This window comes from Phyllobates terribilis, unplaced genomic scaffold (genome assembly GCF_046119375.1).
Source record: "Phyllobates terribilis strain yellow unplaced genomic scaffold, ASM4611937v1 Scaffold_10__3_contigs__length_209671492, whole genome shotgun sequence".
Taxonomy (NCBI): domain Eukaryota; kingdom Metazoa; phylum Chordata; class Amphibia; order Anura; family Dendrobatidae; genus Phyllobates; species Phyllobates terribilis.
In genome coordinates this window covers 184,679,591-184,700,239 of record NW_027362770.1, presented here as the reverse complement: position 1 = coordinate 184,700,239, position 20,649 = coordinate 184,679,591, and the positions used below count along the sequence as shown (strand labels likewise).

The 20,649-nt window shown below is 45.9% G+C and overlaps 2 protein-coding genes across 4 annotated transcripts in view; one reads left to right on the top strand and one right to left on the bottom strand.

The window, feature by feature from the left end:
• NINJ2 (ninjurin 2) overlaps nucleotides 1-3,232 on the top strand; it is a 58,870-nt gene extending 55,638 nt beyond the window's left edge. For all 3 annotated transcript variants that reach the window (XM_073650322.1, XM_073650321.1, XM_073650323.1), the window contains exons 2-4: nucleotides 39-276; nucleotides 677-859; nucleotides 3,026-3,232. In XM_073650322.1, coding sequence (XP_073506423.1) covers nucleotides 39-276; nucleotides 677-843 — 405 coding nt within the window. In that variant the 3' untranslated portion in view covers nucleotides 844-859; nucleotides 3,026-3,232. The remainder of the gene's footprint in view (nucleotides 1-38; nucleotides 277-676; nucleotides 860-3,025) is intronic.
• Nucleotides 3,233-3,852: 620 nt separating this feature from the next.
• Nucleotides 3,853-20,649, bottom strand: part of B4GALNT3 (beta-1,4-N-acetyl-galactosaminyltransferase 3) — a 78,390-nt gene continuing 61,593 nt past the window's right edge. The window contains exons 16-21 of the mRNA XM_073650319.1: nucleotides 12,615-12,916; nucleotides 12,343-12,494; nucleotides 5,281-5,355; nucleotides 4,982-5,135; nucleotides 4,765-4,891; nucleotides 3,853-4,644 (exon numbers count right to left, since the gene is read on the bottom strand). Coding sequence (XP_073506420.1) covers nucleotides 4,524-4,644; nucleotides 4,765-4,891; nucleotides 4,982-5,135; nucleotides 5,281-5,355; nucleotides 12,343-12,494; nucleotides 12,615-12,916 — 931 coding nt within the window. The 3' untranslated portion in view covers nucleotides 3,853-4,523. The remainder of the gene's footprint in view (nucleotides 4,645-4,764; nucleotides 4,892-4,981; nucleotides 5,136-5,280; nucleotides 5,356-12,342; nucleotides 12,495-12,614; nucleotides 12,917-20,649) is intronic.

The window sequence follows — 20,649 nt, the reverse complement described above, 5'->3', positions numbered from 1 at the left end:
ATTTAGTAAACGTCTGTATTTTCTGGTTTGTCGTCCAGGCGGCTGGTAATCCTGTTGGTCGTGGCGCTCGATCTGCCATCAATATTAACCATTATGCCACCAAGAAGAGCCTGGCGGAGAGCATGCTGGATGTGGCGCTATTCATGGCGAATGCTGCGCAGTTGAAGGCGGTTTTAGAGCAAGGTCCAAGCTTCACCTATTACGTCACGCTCATCACGCTCATCAGCCTGTCTCTGGCTCTGCAGGTCATTATTGGGATCCTGCTGATTATTATTGGTAAGACTCTGTATGCAGAAAAATCCTCGACTCAAGAAGACTCGAGATGCAAGATTATAATAAAGAAGTCTTGTCATTCTCTCTATAGCTCGGCAGCCTAAATTGGCCGATAACTGGGAGCAATAGACTTAATTTCTCTGCCCTATCAAATGCTTGCCTTAGTTTAATGTGGATGATAACAGGGAACAATAGATTGCATTTAGAGTCACTGTAGTTTAAGTAGCTGCAGTGACATTCTTGGCCACAAGGTGGCGAGATATCCTTAATTTTATTGAATGTAGTACCACAGTCTGACCTGCAGGAGGCAGTGTTGTTATTGCTTCCAGGCTTTCTCCATGGTCATTGTTGCAGTTATTGATATTCCTGGGGATTTAACCCCTCATGTCCCTTCTCCCTACAGCTCGCAAAAATCTGAATGACGTTTCCAAGCAGCCACGTCTGGACGTGATGAATAATGTGGCCACCGCCCTCGTGTTCGTCACCGTCCTCATCAATATCTTTATTACAGCATTTGGGGTACAAAAATCAGGTCTTTACCCATCACGGGGGCCGCGGGGGCTGCACTGAGAGAGAACGACTGAAGGTACAGTCTGGGAAGAAAACTACATCTTTGTTGTATCCAAATTAATCAAGTGTGATACTGTCTGCTAAATCAGTGTATCCAAGCCTTTCATTTGTGACACTGTCTGCTTATCTGTGTATCTAATCCTACCATATGTGATACTCTCTGCTAAAATGCTGTATCTAATCCTATTACACGTAATACTGTCTGCTGAGCTGTGTATCCAATCCCATAATGTGATACTGTCTGCTGAGCTGTGTATCCAATCCCATAATGTGATACTGTCTGCTGAGCCGTGTATCTAATCCCATAATGTGATACTGTCTGCTGAGCTGTGTATCCAGTCCCATAATGTGTGATTCTGTCTGCTGAGCTGTGTATCCAATCCCATAATGTGATACTGTCTGCTGAGCTGTGTATCTAATCCTCTCCTGTGTGATACTGTCTGCTGAGCCGTGTATCTAATCCTCTCCTGTGTGATACTGTCTGCTGAGCCGTGTATCTAATCCTCTCTTGTGTGATACTGTCTGCTGAGCTGTGTATCTAATCCTCTCCTGTGTGATACTGTCTGCTGAGCTGTGTATCTAATCCTCTCCTGTGTGACACTGTCTGCTGAGCCGTGTATCTAATCCTCTCCTGTGTGATACCGTCTGCTGAGCCGTGTATCTAATCCTCTCCTGTGTGATACTGTCTGCTGAGCTGTGTATCCAATCCCATAATGTGTGATTCTGTCTGCTGAGCTGTGTATCCAATCCCATAATGTGTGATACTGTCTGCTGAGCTGTGTATCTAATCCCATAATGTGTGATACTGTCTGCTGAGCCGTGTATCTAATCCCATAATGTGTGATACTGTCTGCTGAGCTGTGTATCTAATCCCATAATGTGTGATACTGTCTGCTGAGCTGTGTATCCAATCCCATAATGTGTGATACTGTCTGCTGAGCCGTGTATCCAATCCCATAATGTGTGATACTGTCTGCTGAGCTGTGTATCCAATCCCATAATGTGTGATACTGTCTGCTGAGCTGTGTATCCAATCCCATAATGTGTGATACTGTCTGCTGAGCTGTGTATCCAATCCCATAATGTGTGATACTGTCTGCTGAGCCGTGTATCCAATCCCATAATGTGTGATACTGTCTGCTGAGCTGTGTATCTAATCCCATAATGTGTGATACTGTCTGCTGAGCTGTGTATCCAATCCCATAATGTGTGATACTGTCTGCTGAGCTGTGTATCCAATCCCATAATGTGTGATACTGTCTGCTGAGCTGTGTATCCAATCCCATAATGTGTGATACTGTCTGCTGAGCTGTGTATCCAATCCCATAATGTGTGATACTGTCTGCTGAGCTGTGTATCTAATCCTCTCCTGTGTGATACTGTCTGCTGAGCCGTGTATCTAATCCTCTCCTGTGTGATACGGTCTGGTGAGCCGTGTATCTAATCCTCTCCTGTGTGATACTGTCTGCTGAGCTGTGTATCTAATCCTCTCCTGTGTGATACTGTCTGCTGAGCCATGTATCTAATCCTGTTCTGTGTGATACTGTCTGCTGACCACGTGTATCTAATCCTCTCCTGTGTGATACTGTCTGCTGAGCCGTGTATCTAATCCTCTCCTGTGTGATACTGTCTGCTGAGCCATGTATCTAATCCTCTCCTGTGTGATACTGTCTGCTGACCACATGTATCTAATCCTCTCCTGTGTGATACTGACTGCTGAGCCGTGTATCTAATCCTCTCCTGTGTGATACTGTCTGCTGAGCCATGTATCTAATCCTGTTCTGTGTGATACTGTCTGCTGACCACGTGTATCTAATCCTCTCCTGTGTGATACTGTCTGCTGAGCCGTGTATCTAATCCTCTCCTGTGTGATACTGTCTGCTGAGCCATGTATCTGATCCTCTCCTGTGTGATACTGTCTGCTGACCACGTGTATCTAATCCTATCCTGTGTGATACTGTCTGCTGAGCCGTGTATCTAATCCTCTCCTGTGTGATACTGTCTGCTGAGCTGTGTATCTAAGCCCCTCTGGTGTGATACTGTCTTCTGAGCTGTGTATCTAAGCCCCTCTGGTGTGATACTGTCTTCTGAGCTGTGTATCTAAGCCCCTCTGGTGTGATACTTGAGCCCGGGTCTATGTGTACAGACATGAGATTGACCTTGCTCTCCTTCTTTCCTGCAGCCCCTCCCCCGCGGTGCCGACTTCTGGATCCTCCTCGATTCTTCTCACCTTTTCTCCTTGGACTAAACTTTGTTATTCTGAATATTAATAATAATTATTAGTTGTTATTTCTACTTTTCTCACCTGTATATGATTTTTGCACTTTTATTAATTTATTTCCTATTGTTTTACTTCTGCATTGTGCGTTGAAATATAAATGATAAAATATTCTGTGTAGATCTGTGGACTGTGAGGGATGGGGCCTGGGACAAAATGGACACGTTATACCCTACTTACTAGACACAGGCATTTCTGGAGACGCTAATAGGGGAGGGGTTGACCATCATGTTTTCCCATCCTTACAGTAACTGTGTGTGTTCCCCTTTAAATTTCTCAATTTGAGGGGTCTCAGCATGTACGGCACACCTGTTTACCCTCCTGTGGTTAAGTATCTATGAGCCGCTGTAGACAACCGCAATGTCAAACGGCCAAAAAACACAATATACGTCTTTACTTCCCCTAGGGGGCGGAGTCAAGAGTCAGACCCGCCCACGAGGAGCCAAAGGTTACTGCTAATGAGTCTTATGGCCTGTATATGGGGTCTTTGAAGGTTTTTTTTAATAGTGGCCACAGAGTCGCCTCCCGGAGATCATTATAAACAGCTCCACCCAGCACACAGACTCCGCCAGTCTATCGGGCCCCTTCTAATACACCGGGGGTCCGGTGTTACTTATAATCAAGACATTCTACTGCAAACACATCTAAAGCGCAGAAACATTTTATTAACTTTTTTTTAAATAAAAACAATTTTGTAAAAAAAAAAAAAAAAAAAAAAAGAAAAATCTACATAAAAAAAACAAAACAATTTTCTATATATAAAATAATAATAATAATAATTATACCAGTTTTATCTCCGGTTTCATGGCCCCTCCGAATCGACTTTGGCTCACAAAACCGAGTTTTCCTTCCGTCCGTCTTCCAGAAATAGCGCCAGCTTTGGTATTACACCCCAGCCCTGTTTTGGTGGATGTTAGCCATGTGTTCCTAAAGTCGTACAACCCCTTTAAGATAACGTGCTATATGACCAGTAGGGGGCAGAATGGCGCAGTGTGTGGCGGTGTTTTCTATGATATTTTCTATGATGGAAAGAATAAATAAAGGAGACACAACACAGATGTTCCTGCAGTCACATTATGCTACAGTAGGGTGCGCTATTCTAGGGGCAGGGTAAAGTCCTTAAAAAAGTCCTTATCCACCATAAGGCACTAAACACTCCGACCCGATAACCCGATATGTCCGATCTCCTATGTACTGAACTGCCCTGGCGATGGGTCTAGATCAGACATACAAAGTTTCTTGCACCACAAGGTGCATCCGAATGTTACCCCCTGGGGTAAAACGTATACACGTTGACCATGGTTGCTCCGCTCCACCATGACGCTCTCTTATCATGGAGTTGAGGAGGGTATTGGGGTATCTCGGGTATCTCCCATACTTGCCCTAGCTATTGCAGCCTTTTTCAGACGTTCTCTTGAGTCTTTGGCGCTGTCCGGCGGTTCCACATGCCGCGCTTGGAGTGAAAATGGTGGTAAAAGTTCCTGACCGCCACGCGCTCCACCTCCAGCCCCGCAAAGAGAATCCTAAAGGGAAACCAAAGAATAGTTTCATGACAGAGCGATCTTTGCTGTTCCTCGGGGGCGGGCCTTCCTTAGTATACGCCCCCCTGGCTCCACCCCTGACTTATCCCTTTGACCACCCACCTGTCCAGCAGCTCCCAGTCTTCTCCTCCCCATCGGTCCCGAAATTCTTCAGTGTTCATTCCTCCGATATGATCCAGGTCTGACTTGTAAATTCCCAAGAGGCCAAATCCATTCACTTCCCAGTATCCTACAGAACATCATCACCTGATTATTACCCCCCGGATCGGAGGAACAGACTGGGGGGGCGCACAAATATAACCTCATAATAACCTCTCACCATCGGGCCACTGAGGAGAAGCTCCGCAGTCCAGCCTCATCACCATGGGGGCGTACACCGTCTTACTCTCCACCGTGTGAGTACGCACAGAGTCGATGATTGACGGAGGGAATTGCATGTGGAGGTCACACAGGAAGAGGATACTGTGGGGGTTCTGGTGGGGACAATAAAGGGTTAATAATGTGGAGGCCAAATTTCTTCTAAAATTAACAAAACAGACTACATTCAGCTTTCCCGGAGCCTTGGCCGTCCCTTTAATTTACACTGCAGACCATGGACCAAACACTCATCAGACTGACCTTCACCAGGTCTATTCCAGCCTGTAAGCCTGCAGATCGCTCAAAGTTTCCTTCAAGTTGTACAAACTGGTATCTGCAGATAGGAGAGAGGAAAAGTATTTATCAAAGTGCATCTTCTCTTATTAGCAACTCAACCTGTCACAGAGATACATGATAAGATTCTGTCTGCAGCCACCAATAGGGGGAGCTCCCTGTATACAGAGATACATGATAAGATCCTGTCTGCAGCCACCACTAGGGGGAGCTCTGTATACAGAGATACATGATAAGATTCTGTCTGCAGCCACCAATAGGGGAAGCTCCCTGTATACAGAGACACATGATAAGATTCTGTCTGCAGTCATCACTAGGGGGAGCTCCCTGTATACAGAGATACATGATAAGATTCTGTCTGCAGCCACCAATAGGGGGAGCTCTGTATACAGAGATACATGATAAGATTCTGTCTGCAGCCACCACTAGGGGGAGCTCCCTATATACAGAGATACATGATAAGATCCTGTCTGCAGCCACCACTAGGGGGAGCTTCCTGTATACAGAGATACATGAAAAGATCCTGTCTGCAGCCACCACTAGGGGGAGTTCCCTGTATACAGAGATACATGATAAGATCCTGTCTGCAGCCACCACTAGGGGGAGCTCCCTGTATACAGAGATACATGATAAGATCCAGTCTGCAGTCATCACTAGGGGGAGCTCCCTGTATACAGAGATACATGATAAGATCCTGTCTGCAGCCACCACTAGAGGGAGTTCCCTGTATACAGAGATACATGATAAGATCCTGTCTGCAGCCACCACTAGGGGGAGCTCCCTGTATACAGAGATACATGATAAGATCCAGTCTGCAGTCATCACTAGGGGGAGCTCCCTGTATACAGAGATACATGATAAGATTCTGTCTGCAGCCACCAATAGGGGGAGCTCCCTGTATACAGAGATACATGATAAGATTCTGTCTGCAGTCACCAATAGGGGGAGCTCTGTATACAGAGATACATGATAAGATTCTGTCTGCAGCCACCACTAGGGGGAGCTCCCTGTATACAGAGATACATGATAAGATCCTGTCTGCAGCCACCAATAGGGGGAGCTCTGTATACAGAGATACATGATAATATTTTGTCTGCAGCCACCAATAGGGGGAGCTCTGTATACAGAGACACATGATAAGATTCTGTCTGCAGTCATCACTAGGGGGAGCTCCCTGTATACAGAGATACATGATAAGATTCTGTCTGCAGCCACCAATAGGGGGAGCTCTCTGTCACAGAGATACATGATAAGATTCTGTCTACAGCCACCACTAGGGGGAGCTCACTGTATACAGAGATACATGATAAGATTCTGTCTGCAGCCACCACTAGGGGGAGCTCCCTATATACAGAGATACATGATAATATCCTGTCTGCAGCCACCACTAGGGGGAGCTCTTTATACAGAGATACATGATAAGATTCTGTCTGCAGTCATCACTAGGGGGAGCTCCCTGTATACAGAGATACATGATAAGATCCTGTCTGAAGCCACCACTAGGGGGAGCTCCCTGTATACAGAGATACATGATAAGATCCTGTCTGCAGTCAACATTAGGGGGAGCTACCTGTATACAGAGATACAAGATAAGATTCTATCTACAGCCACCACTAGGGGGAGCTCTCTGTCACAGAGATACATGATAAGATTCTGTCTACAGCCACCACTAGGGGGAGCTCCCTGTATACAGAGATACATGATAAGATTCTGTCTGAAGCCACCACTAGGGGGAGCTCCCTGTATACAGAGATACATAATAAGATCCTGTCTACAGCCACCACTAGGGGGAGCTCCCTGTGTACAGAGATACATGATAAGATTCTGTCTGCAGTCACCATTAGGGGGAGCTCCCTGTATACAGAGATACATGATAAAATTCTGTCTACAGCCACCACTAGGGGGAGCTCCCTGTATACAGAGATACATGATAAGATTCTGTCTGCAGCCACCACTAGGGGGAGCTCTCTATACAGAGATACATGATAAGATTCTGTCTGCAGCCACCACTAGGGGGAGCTCCCTGTATACAGATATCCATGATAAGATCCTGTCTACAGCCACCACTAGGGGGAGCTCCCTGTATACAGAGATACATGATAAGATCCTGTATGCAGCCACCACTAGGGGGAGCTCCCTGTATACAGAGATAGATGATAAGATCCTGTTTACGGCCACCGCTAGGGGGAGCTCCCTGTATACAGAGATACATGATGAGATCCTGTCTGCAGTCACCACTAGGGGGAGCTCCCTGTATACAGAGATAGATGATAAGATCCTGTCTGCAGCCACCACTAGGGGGAGCTCCCTGTATACAGATATACATGATAAAATTCTGTCTGCAGCCACCACTAGGGGGAGCTCTCCGTATACAGAGATACATGATGAGATTCTGTCTTCAGCCACCACTAGGGGGAGCTCCCTGTATACAGAGATACGTGATAAGATCCTGTCTACAGCCACCACTAGGGGGATCTCCCTGTATACAGAGATACGTGATAAGATTCTGTCTGCAGCCACCACTAGGGGGATCTCCCTGTATACAGAGATACATGATAAGATCCTGTCTGCGGCCACCACTAGGGGGAGCTACCTGTATACAGAGATACATGATAAGATTCTGTCTGCAGCCACCACTAGGGGGAACGCCCTGTATACAGAGATACATGATAAGATTCAGTCTACAGCCACCACTAGGGGGAGCTCTCCGTATACAGAGATACATGATAAGATTCTGTCTGCAGCCACCACTAGGGGGAGCTCCCAGTATACAGAGATACATGATGAGATCCTGTCTACAGCCACCACTAGGGGGAGCTCCCTGTATACAGAGATACATGATAAGATCCTGTCTGCAGCCACCATTAGGGGGAGCTCCCTGTATACAGAGATACATGATAAGATTCTGTGTGCAGCCACCACTAGGGGGAGCTCCCTGTATACAGAGATACATGATAAGATCCTGTCTGCAGCCACCACTAGGGGGAGCTCCCTGTATACAGAGAGACATGATAAGATTCTGTGTGCAGCCACCACTAGGGGGAGCTCCCTGTATACAGAGATACATGATAAGATTGTGTCTGCAGCCACCACTAGGGGGAACTCCCTGTATACAGAGATACATGATAAGATTGTGTCTGCAGTCACCACTAGGGGGAGCTCCCTGTATACAGAGATACAGGATAAGATTCTGTCTGCAGTCACCACTAGGGAGAGCTCCCTGTATACAGAGATACATGATAAGATTCTGTCTGCAGCCACCACTAGGGGGAGCTCCCTGTATTCAGAGATACATGATAAGATTCAGTCTGCAGCCACCACTAGGGAGAGCTCCCTGTATACAGAGATACATGATAAGATTCTGGCTGCAGTCACCACTAGGGGGAGCTCCCTGTATACAGAGATACATGATAAGATTCTGTCTGCAGCCACCACTAGGGGGAGCTCCCTGTATACAGAGATACATGATAAGATCCTGTCTGCAGCCACCACTAGGGGGAGCTCCCTGTATACAGAGATACATGATAACATTCTGTCTGCAGCCACCACTAGGGGGAGCTCCCTGTATACAGAGATACATGATAAGATCCTGTCTGCAGTCACCACTAGAGGGAGCTCCCTGTATACAGAGATATATGATAAGATTCTGTCTGTAGCGACCACTAGGGGGAGCTCCCTATATACAGAGATACATGATAAGATCCTGTGTGCAGTCACCACTAGGGGGAGCTCCCTGTATACAGAGATACAAGATAAGATCCTGTCTGCAGTCACCACTAGAGGGAGCTCCCTGTATACAGAGATATATGATAAGATTCTGTCTGTAGCGACCACTAGGGGGAGCTCCCTATATACAGAGATACATGATAAGATCCTGTCTGCAGCCACCACTAGGGGGAGCTCCCTGTATACAGAGATACATGATAAGATCCTGTCTGCAGTCACCATTAGGGGGAGCTACCTGTATACAGAGATACATGATAAGATTCTATCTACAGCCACCACTAGGGGGAGCTCCCTGTATACAGAGACACATGATAAGATTCTGTCTGAAGCCACCACTAGGGGGAGCTCCCTGTATACAGAGATACATAATAAGATCCTGTCTACAGCCACCACTAGGGGGAGCTCCCTGTGTACAGAGATACATGATAAGATTCTGTCTACAGCCACCACTAGGGGGAGCTCCCTGTATACAGAGATACATGATAAGATCCTGTCTGCAGTCACTATTAGGGGGAGCTCCCTGTATACAGAGATACATGATAAAATTCTGTCTACAGCCACCACTAGGGGGAGCTCCCTGTATACAGAGATACATGATCAGATTCTGTCTGCAGCCACCACTAGGGGGAGCTCTCTATACAGAGATACATGATAAGATTCTGTCTGCAGCCACCACTAGGGGGAGCTCCCTGTATACAGATATGCATGATAAGATCCTGTCTACAGCCACCACTAGGGGGAGCTCCCTGTATACAGAGATACATGATAAGATCCTGTATGCAGCCACCACTAGGGGGAGCTCCCTGTATACAGAGATAGATGATAAGATCCTGTTTACGGCCACCGCTAGGGGGAGCTCCCTGTATACAGAGATACATGATGAGATCCTGTCTGCAGTCACCACTAGGGGGAGCTCCCTGTATACAGAGATAGATGATAAGATCCTGTCTGCAGCCACCACTAGGGGGAGCTCTCCGTATACAGAGATACATGATAAGATCTTGTCTACAGCCACCACTAGGGGGAGCTCCCTGTATACAGAGATACATGATAAGATTCTGTCTTCAGCCACCACTAGGGGGAGCTCCCTGTATACAGAGATACGTGATAAGATCCTGTCTACAGCCACCACTAGGGGGATCTCCCTGTATACAGAGATACGTGATAAGATTCTGTCTGCAGCCACCACTAGGGGGATCTCCCTGTATACAGAGATACATGATAAGATCCTGTCTGCAGCCACCACTAGGGGGAGCTCCCAGTATACAGAGATACATGATAAGATTCTGTCTACAGCCACCACTAGGTGGAGCTCCCTGTATACAGAGATACATGATAAGATCCTGTCTGCAGCCACCATTAGGGGGAGCTCCCTGTATACAGAGATACATGATAAGATTCTGTGTGCAGCCACCACTAGGGGGAGCTCCCTGTATACAGAGATACATGATAAGATCCTGTCTGCAGCCACCACTAGGGGGAGCTCCCTGTATACAGAGATACATGATAAGATCCTGTCTGCAGTCACTATTAGGGGGAGCTCCCTGTATACAGAGATACATGATAAAATTCTGTCTACAGCCACCACTAGGGGGAGCTCCCTGTATACAGAGATACATGATAAGATTCTGTCTGCAGCCACCACTAGGGGGAGCTCTCTATACAGAGATACATGATAAGATTCTGTCTGCAGCCACCACTAGGGGGAGCTCCCTGTATACAGATATGCATGATAAGATCCTGTCTACAGCCACCACTAGGGGGAGCTCCCTGTATACAGAGATACATGATAAGATCCTGTATGCAGCCACCACTAGGGGGAGCTCCCTGTATACAGAGATAGATGATAAGATCCTGTTTACGGCCACCGCTAGGGGGAGCTCCCTGTATACAGAGATACATGATGAGATCCTGTCTGCAGTCACCACTAGGGGGAGCTCCCTGTATACAGAGATAGATGATAAGATCCTGTCTGCAGCCACCACTAGGGGGAGCTCTCCGTATACAGAGATACATGATAAGATCTTGTCTACAGCCACCACTAGGGCGAGCTTCCTGTATACAGAGATACATGATAAGATTCTGTCTTCAGCCACCACTAGGGGGAGCTCCCTGTATACAGAGATACGTGATAAGATCCTGTCTACAGCCACCACTAGGGGGATCTCCCTGTATACAGAGATACGTGATAAGATTCTGTCTGCAGCCACCACTAGGGGGATCTCCCTGTATACAGAGATACATGATAAGATCCTGTCTGCAGCCACCACTAGGGGGAGCTACCTGTATACAGAGATACATGATAAGATTCTGTCTGCAGCCACCACTAGGGGGAGCTCCCTGTACACACAGATACATGATAAGATTCTGTCTGCAGCCACCACTAGGGGGATCTCCCTGTATACAGAGATACATGATAAGATCCTGTCTGCAGTCACCACTAGGGGGAGCTCCCTGTATACAGAGATACATGATAAGATTCTGTCTGCAGCCACCACTAGGGGGTACTCCCTGTATACAGAGATACATGATAAGATTCTGTCTACAGCCACCACTAGGGGGAGCTCTCCGTATACAGAGATACATGATAAGATTCTGTCTGCAGCCACCACTAGGGGGAGCTCCCAGTATACAGAGATACATGATAAGATCCTGTCTACAGCCACCACTAGGGGGAGCTCCCTGTATACAGAGATACATGATAAGATCCTGTCTGCAGCCACCACTAGGGGGAGCTCCCTGTATACAGAGATACATGATAAGATTCTGGCTGCAGTCACCACTAGGGGGAGCTCCCTGTATACAGAGATACATGATAACATTCTGTCTGCAGCCACCACTAGGGGGAGCTCCCTGTATACAGAGATACATGATAAGATCCTGTCTGCAGCCACCACTAGGGGGAGCTCCCTGTATACAGAGATACATGATAAGATTCTGGCTGCAGTCACCACTAGGGGGAGCTCCCTGTATACAGAGATACATGATAACATTCTGTCTGCAGCCACCACTAGAGGGAGCTCCCTGTATACAGAGATATATGATAAGATTCTGTCTGTAGCGACCACTAGGGGGAGCTCCCTATATACAGAGATACATGATAAGATCCTGTCTGCAGCCACCACTAGGGGGAGCTCCCTGTATACAGAGATACATGATAAGATCCTGTCTGCAGCCACCACTAGGGGGAGCTCCCTGCATAGAGATACATAACATCATGTCTGCAGCCACCACTAGGGGGGAGCTCCCTACAAGTGATCCTATGTAGAAAAATTGGATCCATGACAACTATGATACTTAACTTGGTAAATTTGACCGTTTCAGGGCGTCTCGAACATCCAGGTCAGTGCTATTAAAGTCCACAATGATGACACAGAAATTGGGGTCCGCTGTGGCCTTGTGCAATGACTCCATGTCCTGGATAAACTTCTGCACCCAGCGAGCTTGGTTTTTCACTACAAAGAATGGCAAGCTCTACAGATGTTGCTTCATATTTAATGGCACACCTACTCAATGACTAGTCACCCCTAAATCACCAGCTGTGCCGCACACCATCGGTGCCTTACGCCACTTACCTGGCACTATAAAATAGACCATAGCCTGTGGGTTCCAGACAAGACCGGTGGGCCAGCACAGCTCGATCATGTTTTCCTTCCCCATCAGTCTCCGCCGTGGTCCCCACATCTTACTCCTCATGTCCCTCTCCTGGTCCCGCACTTCCTTGGTCAGTCCCGTCCAGCCGGGGGCAAACACATAATGAGCAAATCTCACAGGATGGTTGAATCTGTCTCTGAACTCCAGGTCTAGGAAATATCGGCTCCCGCGTGAGTAGTCCAGGCGCTTCTCGATATTAACGATCCTCTGGAGCTTGTACATCCTGCCACCGAGAAGAAGACATTCACATATTGTACTCTAGTAGGTCAGTGCACTGGTTCTCATGATTTTAGTTCTGATATTCTAAATATATACAGTGGGGAAATAAGTATTTGATTCTCTGCCGATTTTGCAAGTTTTCCCACCTACAAAGAATGGAGAGATCTGTCATTTTTATCGCAGGTCACTTCACCTGTGAGAGACAGAATCTAAAAATACAAACCAGAAAATCACATTGTAAGATTTTTACATAATTAAATTGCATTTTATTGCATGAAATAAGTATTTGATCACCGACCAACCAGCAACAATTCTGGCTCTCACAGACCTGTTAGTTTTTCTTTAGAAACCCTTCTACTCTGCACTCATTACCTGTATTAATTGCACCTGTTTGAACTCGTTACCTGTATAAAAGACACCGGTCCACACACTTAATCAATCACACTCCAACCTCTCCACCATGGCCATGACCAAAGAGCTGTCTAAGGACACCAGGGACAAAATTGTAGACCTGCACAAGGCTGGGATGGGCTACAGGACAATAGGCAAGCAGCTTGGTGAGAAGGCAACAACTGTTGGCACAATTATTAGAAAATGGAAGAAACACAAGATGACTGTCAATCTTCCTCAGTCTGGGGCTCCATGCAAGATCTCGCCTCGTGGGGTAAGGATGATTCTGAGAAAGGTCAGGAATCAGCCCAGAACTACATGGGAGGAACTGGTCAATGACTTGAAGGGAGCTGGGACCACAGTCTCAAAATTACCGTTAGTAACACAATATGCTGTCATGGATTAAAATCCTGCAGGGCACACAAGGTCCCCCTGCTCACGCCAGCACATGTCCAGGCCTGTTTGAAGTTCACCAATGACCTTCTGGATGATCCAGAGAAAGTCATGTGGTCAGATGAGACCAAAATAGAACTTTTTTGTATCAACTCCACTTGCCAAATATGGAAGAAGAAGAAGGATGAGTACAACCCCAAGAACACTGTCCCAACTGTGAAGCATGGTGGGGGAATCATCATACTTTGGGGGTGCTTTTCTGCAAAGGGGACAGGACGACTGCACCGCATTGAAGAGAGGTTGGATGGGGTTATGTATTGCAAGATTTTGGTCAACAACCTCCTTCCCTCACTAAAAGCATAAAAGATGGGTCATGGCTGGGTCTTCCAGCATGACAATGACCCAAAACACACAGCCAGGCTAACTAAGGAGTGGCTCCATAAGAAGTATTTCAAGGTCCTGAAGTGGCCTAGCCAGTCTCCAGACCTGAACCCAATAGAAAATCTTGTAAGGGAGCTGAAACTCAATATTGCCCAGAGACAGCCCCAAAACCTGAAAGATCTGGAGATCTGTATGGAGGAGGGGGCCAAAATCCCTGCTGCAGTGTGCGCAAACCTGGTCAAGACCTCTGTAATTGCAAACAAAGGCTTCTGTAGCAAATATTAAGTTCTGTTTTTCTATTGTATCAAATACTTATTGTTATGTTCTGCAACTTAGAACTAAGGAATAGGAGGCAAAAGCTGTCCCTGTACTGAGACTTAGCTTAACCCTACGCTGGGGTGGGTGCCCTATTCATTGTAAATAGCCCCACTGAAACTCCTGCACTGAACTCAAACGAAGACCTGAAGAAAGGGGATAGGGGTCCCTAAAAGATCTAAGGACTGGGGGCAAAAACAGGAGACCTCCTAACAGAAAAGTTAGTTGCAGAAACGAAGATTAAAGGGAACAAAACTGGCGGAACAAGAAGTCCCAGGATACCAATTGTCCAAAGCACAAAGAACTTAACAAGGCAACTTAGCCAGAGTACAAGCGTAACAACACTGATGTCCAGCGGGGAATGGGAGACAGGTTCTGAGTAATAAAGAGTGAAGAGATCACGTGACCAAGACACCCAGCATCAGAGGAAAAGACTAGAAGTCAGCAAACCACAACAAGATGGCCGATAGTAAAACAACATAGATTCTAACAGTACCTCCCCTTTTACGAGGATCCTCCAGATCCTCTAGGTCGAGCCTTACCAGGAAATCTCCTGTGAAAAGCCTTAATTAGCTTTAAGGCAGAGACGTCCTCAGCCTTCACCCAGGAATTATCCTCGGGGCCGAAACCTCTCCAGGACACAAGATACTGTAATCTCCCTCTATGCCGCCTGGAATCCAAAATGCGAGAAATCTCAAATTCACCTTCCTCATCAACAGGAGGAACAGTAGGCTTTGCCTGCTTATCAGGCGTGTCTGCCTTTTTAAGTAACGACACATGAAACACAGAATTAATCCTCCAGGATGAGGGAATGCCCAACCGTACCGCTGCCGAGTTGACAATCTGAACTACTTTGAAAGGACCCACAAATTTAGGCCCCAGTTTTTTAGAAGGAATTTTCAAACGAAGATTCCTAGAGGACAACCAAACCATATCCCCAACAGCAAACAAGGACTCCTTTCTTTTTTTGTCAAAATACCTTTTTGATCTCCTGTTAGCCTCTTTAAGGTTCAGGCGTACACAGGTCCAAACCCTCTCCAAATCACCAGAAAAATTGTCCTCCTCCGGTACAGCAGCCCCAACTTTGGAAAATGGACCAAAAGATGGATATCTGCCAGTACAACAAAAAAAAGGAGAACAACCATCCGAGGAAGAAGTATGATTATTAAGGGCAAACTCCGCAAGTGGTAGAAATTCTGACCACATTTCCTGATTGTCTGCCACAAAACATCTCAAAAACTGCTCGACATCCTGCTTCTTCCTTTCAGTCTGTCCATTGGACTCTGGATGATACCCAGAGAGAACGACAAATGAATTTTCAATCTGTCACAAAAAGCACGCCAAAAGCGAGCCACAAACTGTGGTCCTCTATCGGAAACAATGTCCGTGGGAACACCATGGAGCCTGACAATCTCCTTCACAAAAGCCTTAGCAAGAGTCTTGGCGCAAGGTAACTTGTTGAACGGAACCAGATGACACATTTTACTAAACCGTTCCACAACAACCCAGATGACAGAAAAACCCTCCGATACAGGCAGATCGGTGATAAAATCCATGGCAAGGTGCGTCCATGGCGAACTAGGAACTTCCAAGGGGCACAGCAAACCCCGCAGCCGGAGCGTGAGAGGCCTTCGACCTAGCGCACACAGAACACTGACGCACCACCTTGATGACTTCACTTTGCCACCCTGGCCACCAGAAACTCCGACCGATAGACTTCCTAGTTTCCGAAATCCCTGGGTGACCCGCCAACCGAGACTCATGACATTCAACAAACAACGCTCTCTTCAAGGCTCTAGGCACAAACAATTTACCACACAAGAGTGTTAGTTGGTGCCGCACTCTGAGCTCCTAGGATGCTATTCTCCATCTCAGAATCCAATGAGGCCACCACCACCCCTCTCTGCAAAATACACTCCTCCCTCTCAGCATTCACCGCTGGAGAGAAACTACGAGACAAAGCATCAGCCTTAACATTCTTTGTCCCCGGGACAAAGGTTACAGAAAAATTGAACCGGGCAAAAAACAGTGCCCACCTAGCCTGACGGGCATTCAAACGTTTGGCTGCGTCGAGATGAATCAAATTCTTATGATCAGTGAAAACCTGAGCCCCTTCCAAAAAATGTCACCAGTGCTTGAACGCGAGTTTAATAGCCAACAACTCACGATTCCCAACATCATAGTTGAGCTCTGTCTCAGAAAAATTTTTTGAAAAGAAAAACAAAGGGATGCACCCCATCCTCACCCTCCTGGGACAGAACTGCCCCTACGCCTATAGATGAGGCATCCACCTCAACCAAAAATGGCTTGGTCTCATCCGTCTGGATAAGAACAGGAGCAGAGCTGAACCTCTTCTTGAGATACTCAAAAGCTTCAATAGCCTCAGTGGACTATTGGACTGTATTAGCACCCTTCTTGGTGAGATCAGTAATGGGTTTAGCGATGACAGAGAAATGCTTTATGAATTTCCTGTAATAATTGGCAAACCCCAAAAACCTCTGTACGGACTTCAAACCCTCAGTGTTAGAACCCTCCTGTTTGTTTTTTCCATCTTGTGTTTTGCGGTCACGTGACCATCTGCCTTTATATTCCAGCTCCGCCCTTGTGGCTGTGCTGGACTTCAGTGTTTGACTGTTTCTCTAGCCTGGTGCTTCGGTGCCTTTCTCTGTCAAGTTCGCTTGGTCCTCTGGGACCTCTAGTACATTTTTGTCAGTTTGTCTTTTTGTGTTCTGCAACAACTTCTCTGTTTAGGAGGTGTCCCATTTTTGTCCCAGTCCTTAGTTCTTTTAGGGACCCCTCCCTTAATTCTATAGGTCTTCGTTCAGACTAGCCGAGGACTAAGGCAGGTCTGTTCGCTAGGAACAGACAGCCCACTACATCATAGGGATTCAGCTGAGTCTTACTGTAGGGACAGCTTTCCCCTATCTTTCCTTAGTACGTGTTGCAGATCATAACACTCAGGCCTCGGCCACTCCAGCACAGCCTGGAGTCCATCTCAAACCGGGTCCATCTAAAAACCATCACAAGAGACAAAGTAACCCAAAAAACTAATTTTCTGGACAGAAAACTGACATTTCTCCAATTTAGCAAAGAGTGTGTTATCTCTCAGTAGCTGAAGAACTTCGCGGACTCTCTGACAATGAGACTCAAGATCCGATGAATAAATCAAAATGTCATCAAGATAAACAATAACACTCCTACCGATCAAGGGTCTCAGAATGTCATTGATGAAATTTTGAAAAAATGCAGGGGCGTTAGTAAGCCCAAAAGGCATCACCAAACACTCAAAATGACCTTCCGGGGTGTTAAAAGCTGTCTTCCATTCATCTCTGTCCTTCACCCGCAGCAAATTATATGCCCCACGAAGGTCAATCTTAGAAAAGCATTTAGCTCCGGTCAATTGGTTAAACAAATCCGGAATAAGTGGTAACGGGTAAGGATTGCGCACAGTGATCTTATTAATCTCCCGAAAATCCAGACATGGCCTAAGACCCCCATCCTTCTTTTTGACAAAAAAGAACCCAACCGCCACAGTTGACAGAGGGTCTTATGTGACCTGCAGCTAAACTAGTCTGAAGGTACTCCTTCAAAGCCTCCCTCTTGGGAATTGTCAGATTAAACAACCGGCTCTTAGGGAGCTTAGCATCAGGGACGAAGTTAATAGCGCAATCGTAATCTCTATGAGGTGGTAAAGCTTTCGACTTCACCTCCGAAAAAACCCTCCAAAAATCCTGAATGGGTTCAGGTAACTCCCCCCTTCACAACAGCCGCAATGTGAACATTACAACACTTACCATAACACCCCTGACCCCAGGATCTTATGGAACCAGACGACCAGTCCAGCAAAGGATTATGCACTTTTAACTAGGGCAACCCCAGGACGACCGGGGAAGGCAATTTAGCAAGTACAAATAAGTCAATCTGCTCCTGATGTTCCAAATTCATAGTAAGCGGAAACCTAGTGACCTTTCGAAGAATGCTCCCATGCTCCAGGGGAGTATTATCAATCGCCACCACAGGAAAAGGAGACGAAAAAGGTTCAGAATCAAACTTATACTTTTCAAGAAATGGTTGATCAATCAAATTAAGTGCAGAACCACAATCCACCATAACCTGAAACTCAATCGAATGACCCTGACAGGTGGTATTACCAGGAAAAAACACCCCAGCAGAACGTAAAAACGCAATGCGAACGGGAGTGTTATTTCTACTGACCATTTTTTTTTTCTTTCCTTAAGGGAACCTCGCATTGCTTTAAAAAATGATCAGCCTTACCGCAATACAAGCAAAGTCCCTCAGAGAACCTCCTGTCCCTCTCCTTGGAACGGGATGACATTGCCCCCACCTGCATAGGTTCCCCAGTGTCGGCAGGAATATCGTGATAAACAGAATCCAGCAATGCAGGAAACTTCTCCTCATTCTGTCTGGCCCTCAACCTTCTATCCACATGGATAGCTAACTGCATGGCAACTGGCAGAGTATCAGGTGCAGGGAATGCAATGAGCAAATCTTTAACCCTTTCACTCAAGCCTGCCAGAAACTGAAACTTGAGTGCAGGGTCATTCCACCTGACCTCTGCAGACCATCGTCTGAACAGGGTGCAATAACTCTCAGCATCAAGAGAACCCTGTTTGAGACGTCTGAGCCCTGCCTCAGCTGATGCAACCCGATCAGGATCATCATACAGCAAACCCATGGCATCAAAAAATGCCTCCACAGACCTCAAACAATGATCATCAGGAGACTAGGAAAACGCCCAGATTTGAGGTTCTTTACGCAATAGAGACATAATAATCCCTACACGCTGTAGTTCACTCCCAGAAGATCTAGGTCTGAGCCGAAAATACAGCAAACAAGCATTTTTAAATGAAAAAAAATCCTGTCATTTCCCCGAGAAACACTCAGGTAATCCGACCTTAGGTTCTTCATAGCGTTCTGCAGGGTATTTACTCACATACTGCCGAAGACCGGCAACCTCCAGAGTCAACACCCCTTTTTTTTTTTTTTTTTTTTTTTTATAAACGGGGCTGGACATACTGTTATATTCTGCAACTTAGAACTAAGGAATAGGAGGGAAAAGCTGCCCCTGCACTGAGACTCAGCTTAACCCTACGCTGGGGTGGGTGCCCTATTCCTTGAAAATAGCCCCACCAAAACTCCTGCACTGAACTCAAACGAAGACCTGAAGAAAGGGGAAAGGGGTTCCTAAAAGATCTAAGAACTGGGAGCAAAAACAGGAGACCTCCTAACAGAAAAGTTAGTTGCAGAAACGAAGATTAAAGGGAACAAAACTGGTGGAACAAGAAGTCACAGGATATCAATTGTCCAAAGCACAAAAGAACTTAACAAGGCAACTTAGCCAGAGTACAAGCGTAACAACACTGATGTCCAGCGGGGAATGAGAGACAGGTGCTGAGTAATAAAGAGTGACGAGATCATGTGACCAAGACACACAGCACCAGAGGAAAAAACTAGAAGCCAGCAAACCACAACAAGATGGCCGATAGTAAAACAACATAGATTCTAACACTTATTTCATGCAATAAAATGCTAATTAATTATGTAAAAATCATACAATGTGCTTTTCTGGATTTTTTTTAAGATTCTGTCTCTCACAGTTGAAGTGTACCTACGATAAAAATTACAGACCTCTTCATTCTTTGTAGGTGGGAAAACTAGAAAAAATCGTCAGTGTGTCAAATACTTTTTTCCCCACTGTAGATTAGTTCCCATGGTCTAGATTGATGGACTGCCTCTCAAAGTCTTGGTTCTTATGTCATGTTCTAGATAAATATTGTATATTGATTCCCATGGTTCTTATGTTCTAGATAAATAGTATATAATTAATTCACATGGTCATAGCCTTTGTTTATGTTCTCATGGACTTAATTTTAATTTTCTAGAATTACAGTTTGTTCTCGTGATCTAGATATTTGGTTTGGTTCTCATCTTATGTTCTAGATTTTCTCATGGTCATGGTTATTATGTAAAAGATAAGTATAAATTAGTTTACATGACCATAGTTTTTGTTCTCATGTGCTAGATATATGAATCGCATCTCATGATCTTAGTTCTCATGTTCTAGATATATAGTTTGATTCCCATGGTCTTTTTCTAGATACGTAATCTTACGGTCTTGGTTTCATGTTCTAGATGTATAGATTGCGCCTCTTGGTCCATTTATCATGTTCTAGATATATACATGGATTCTCATGGCCTTGTCCTAGATATGTAATATTACGATTTTGGTCTCTTGAT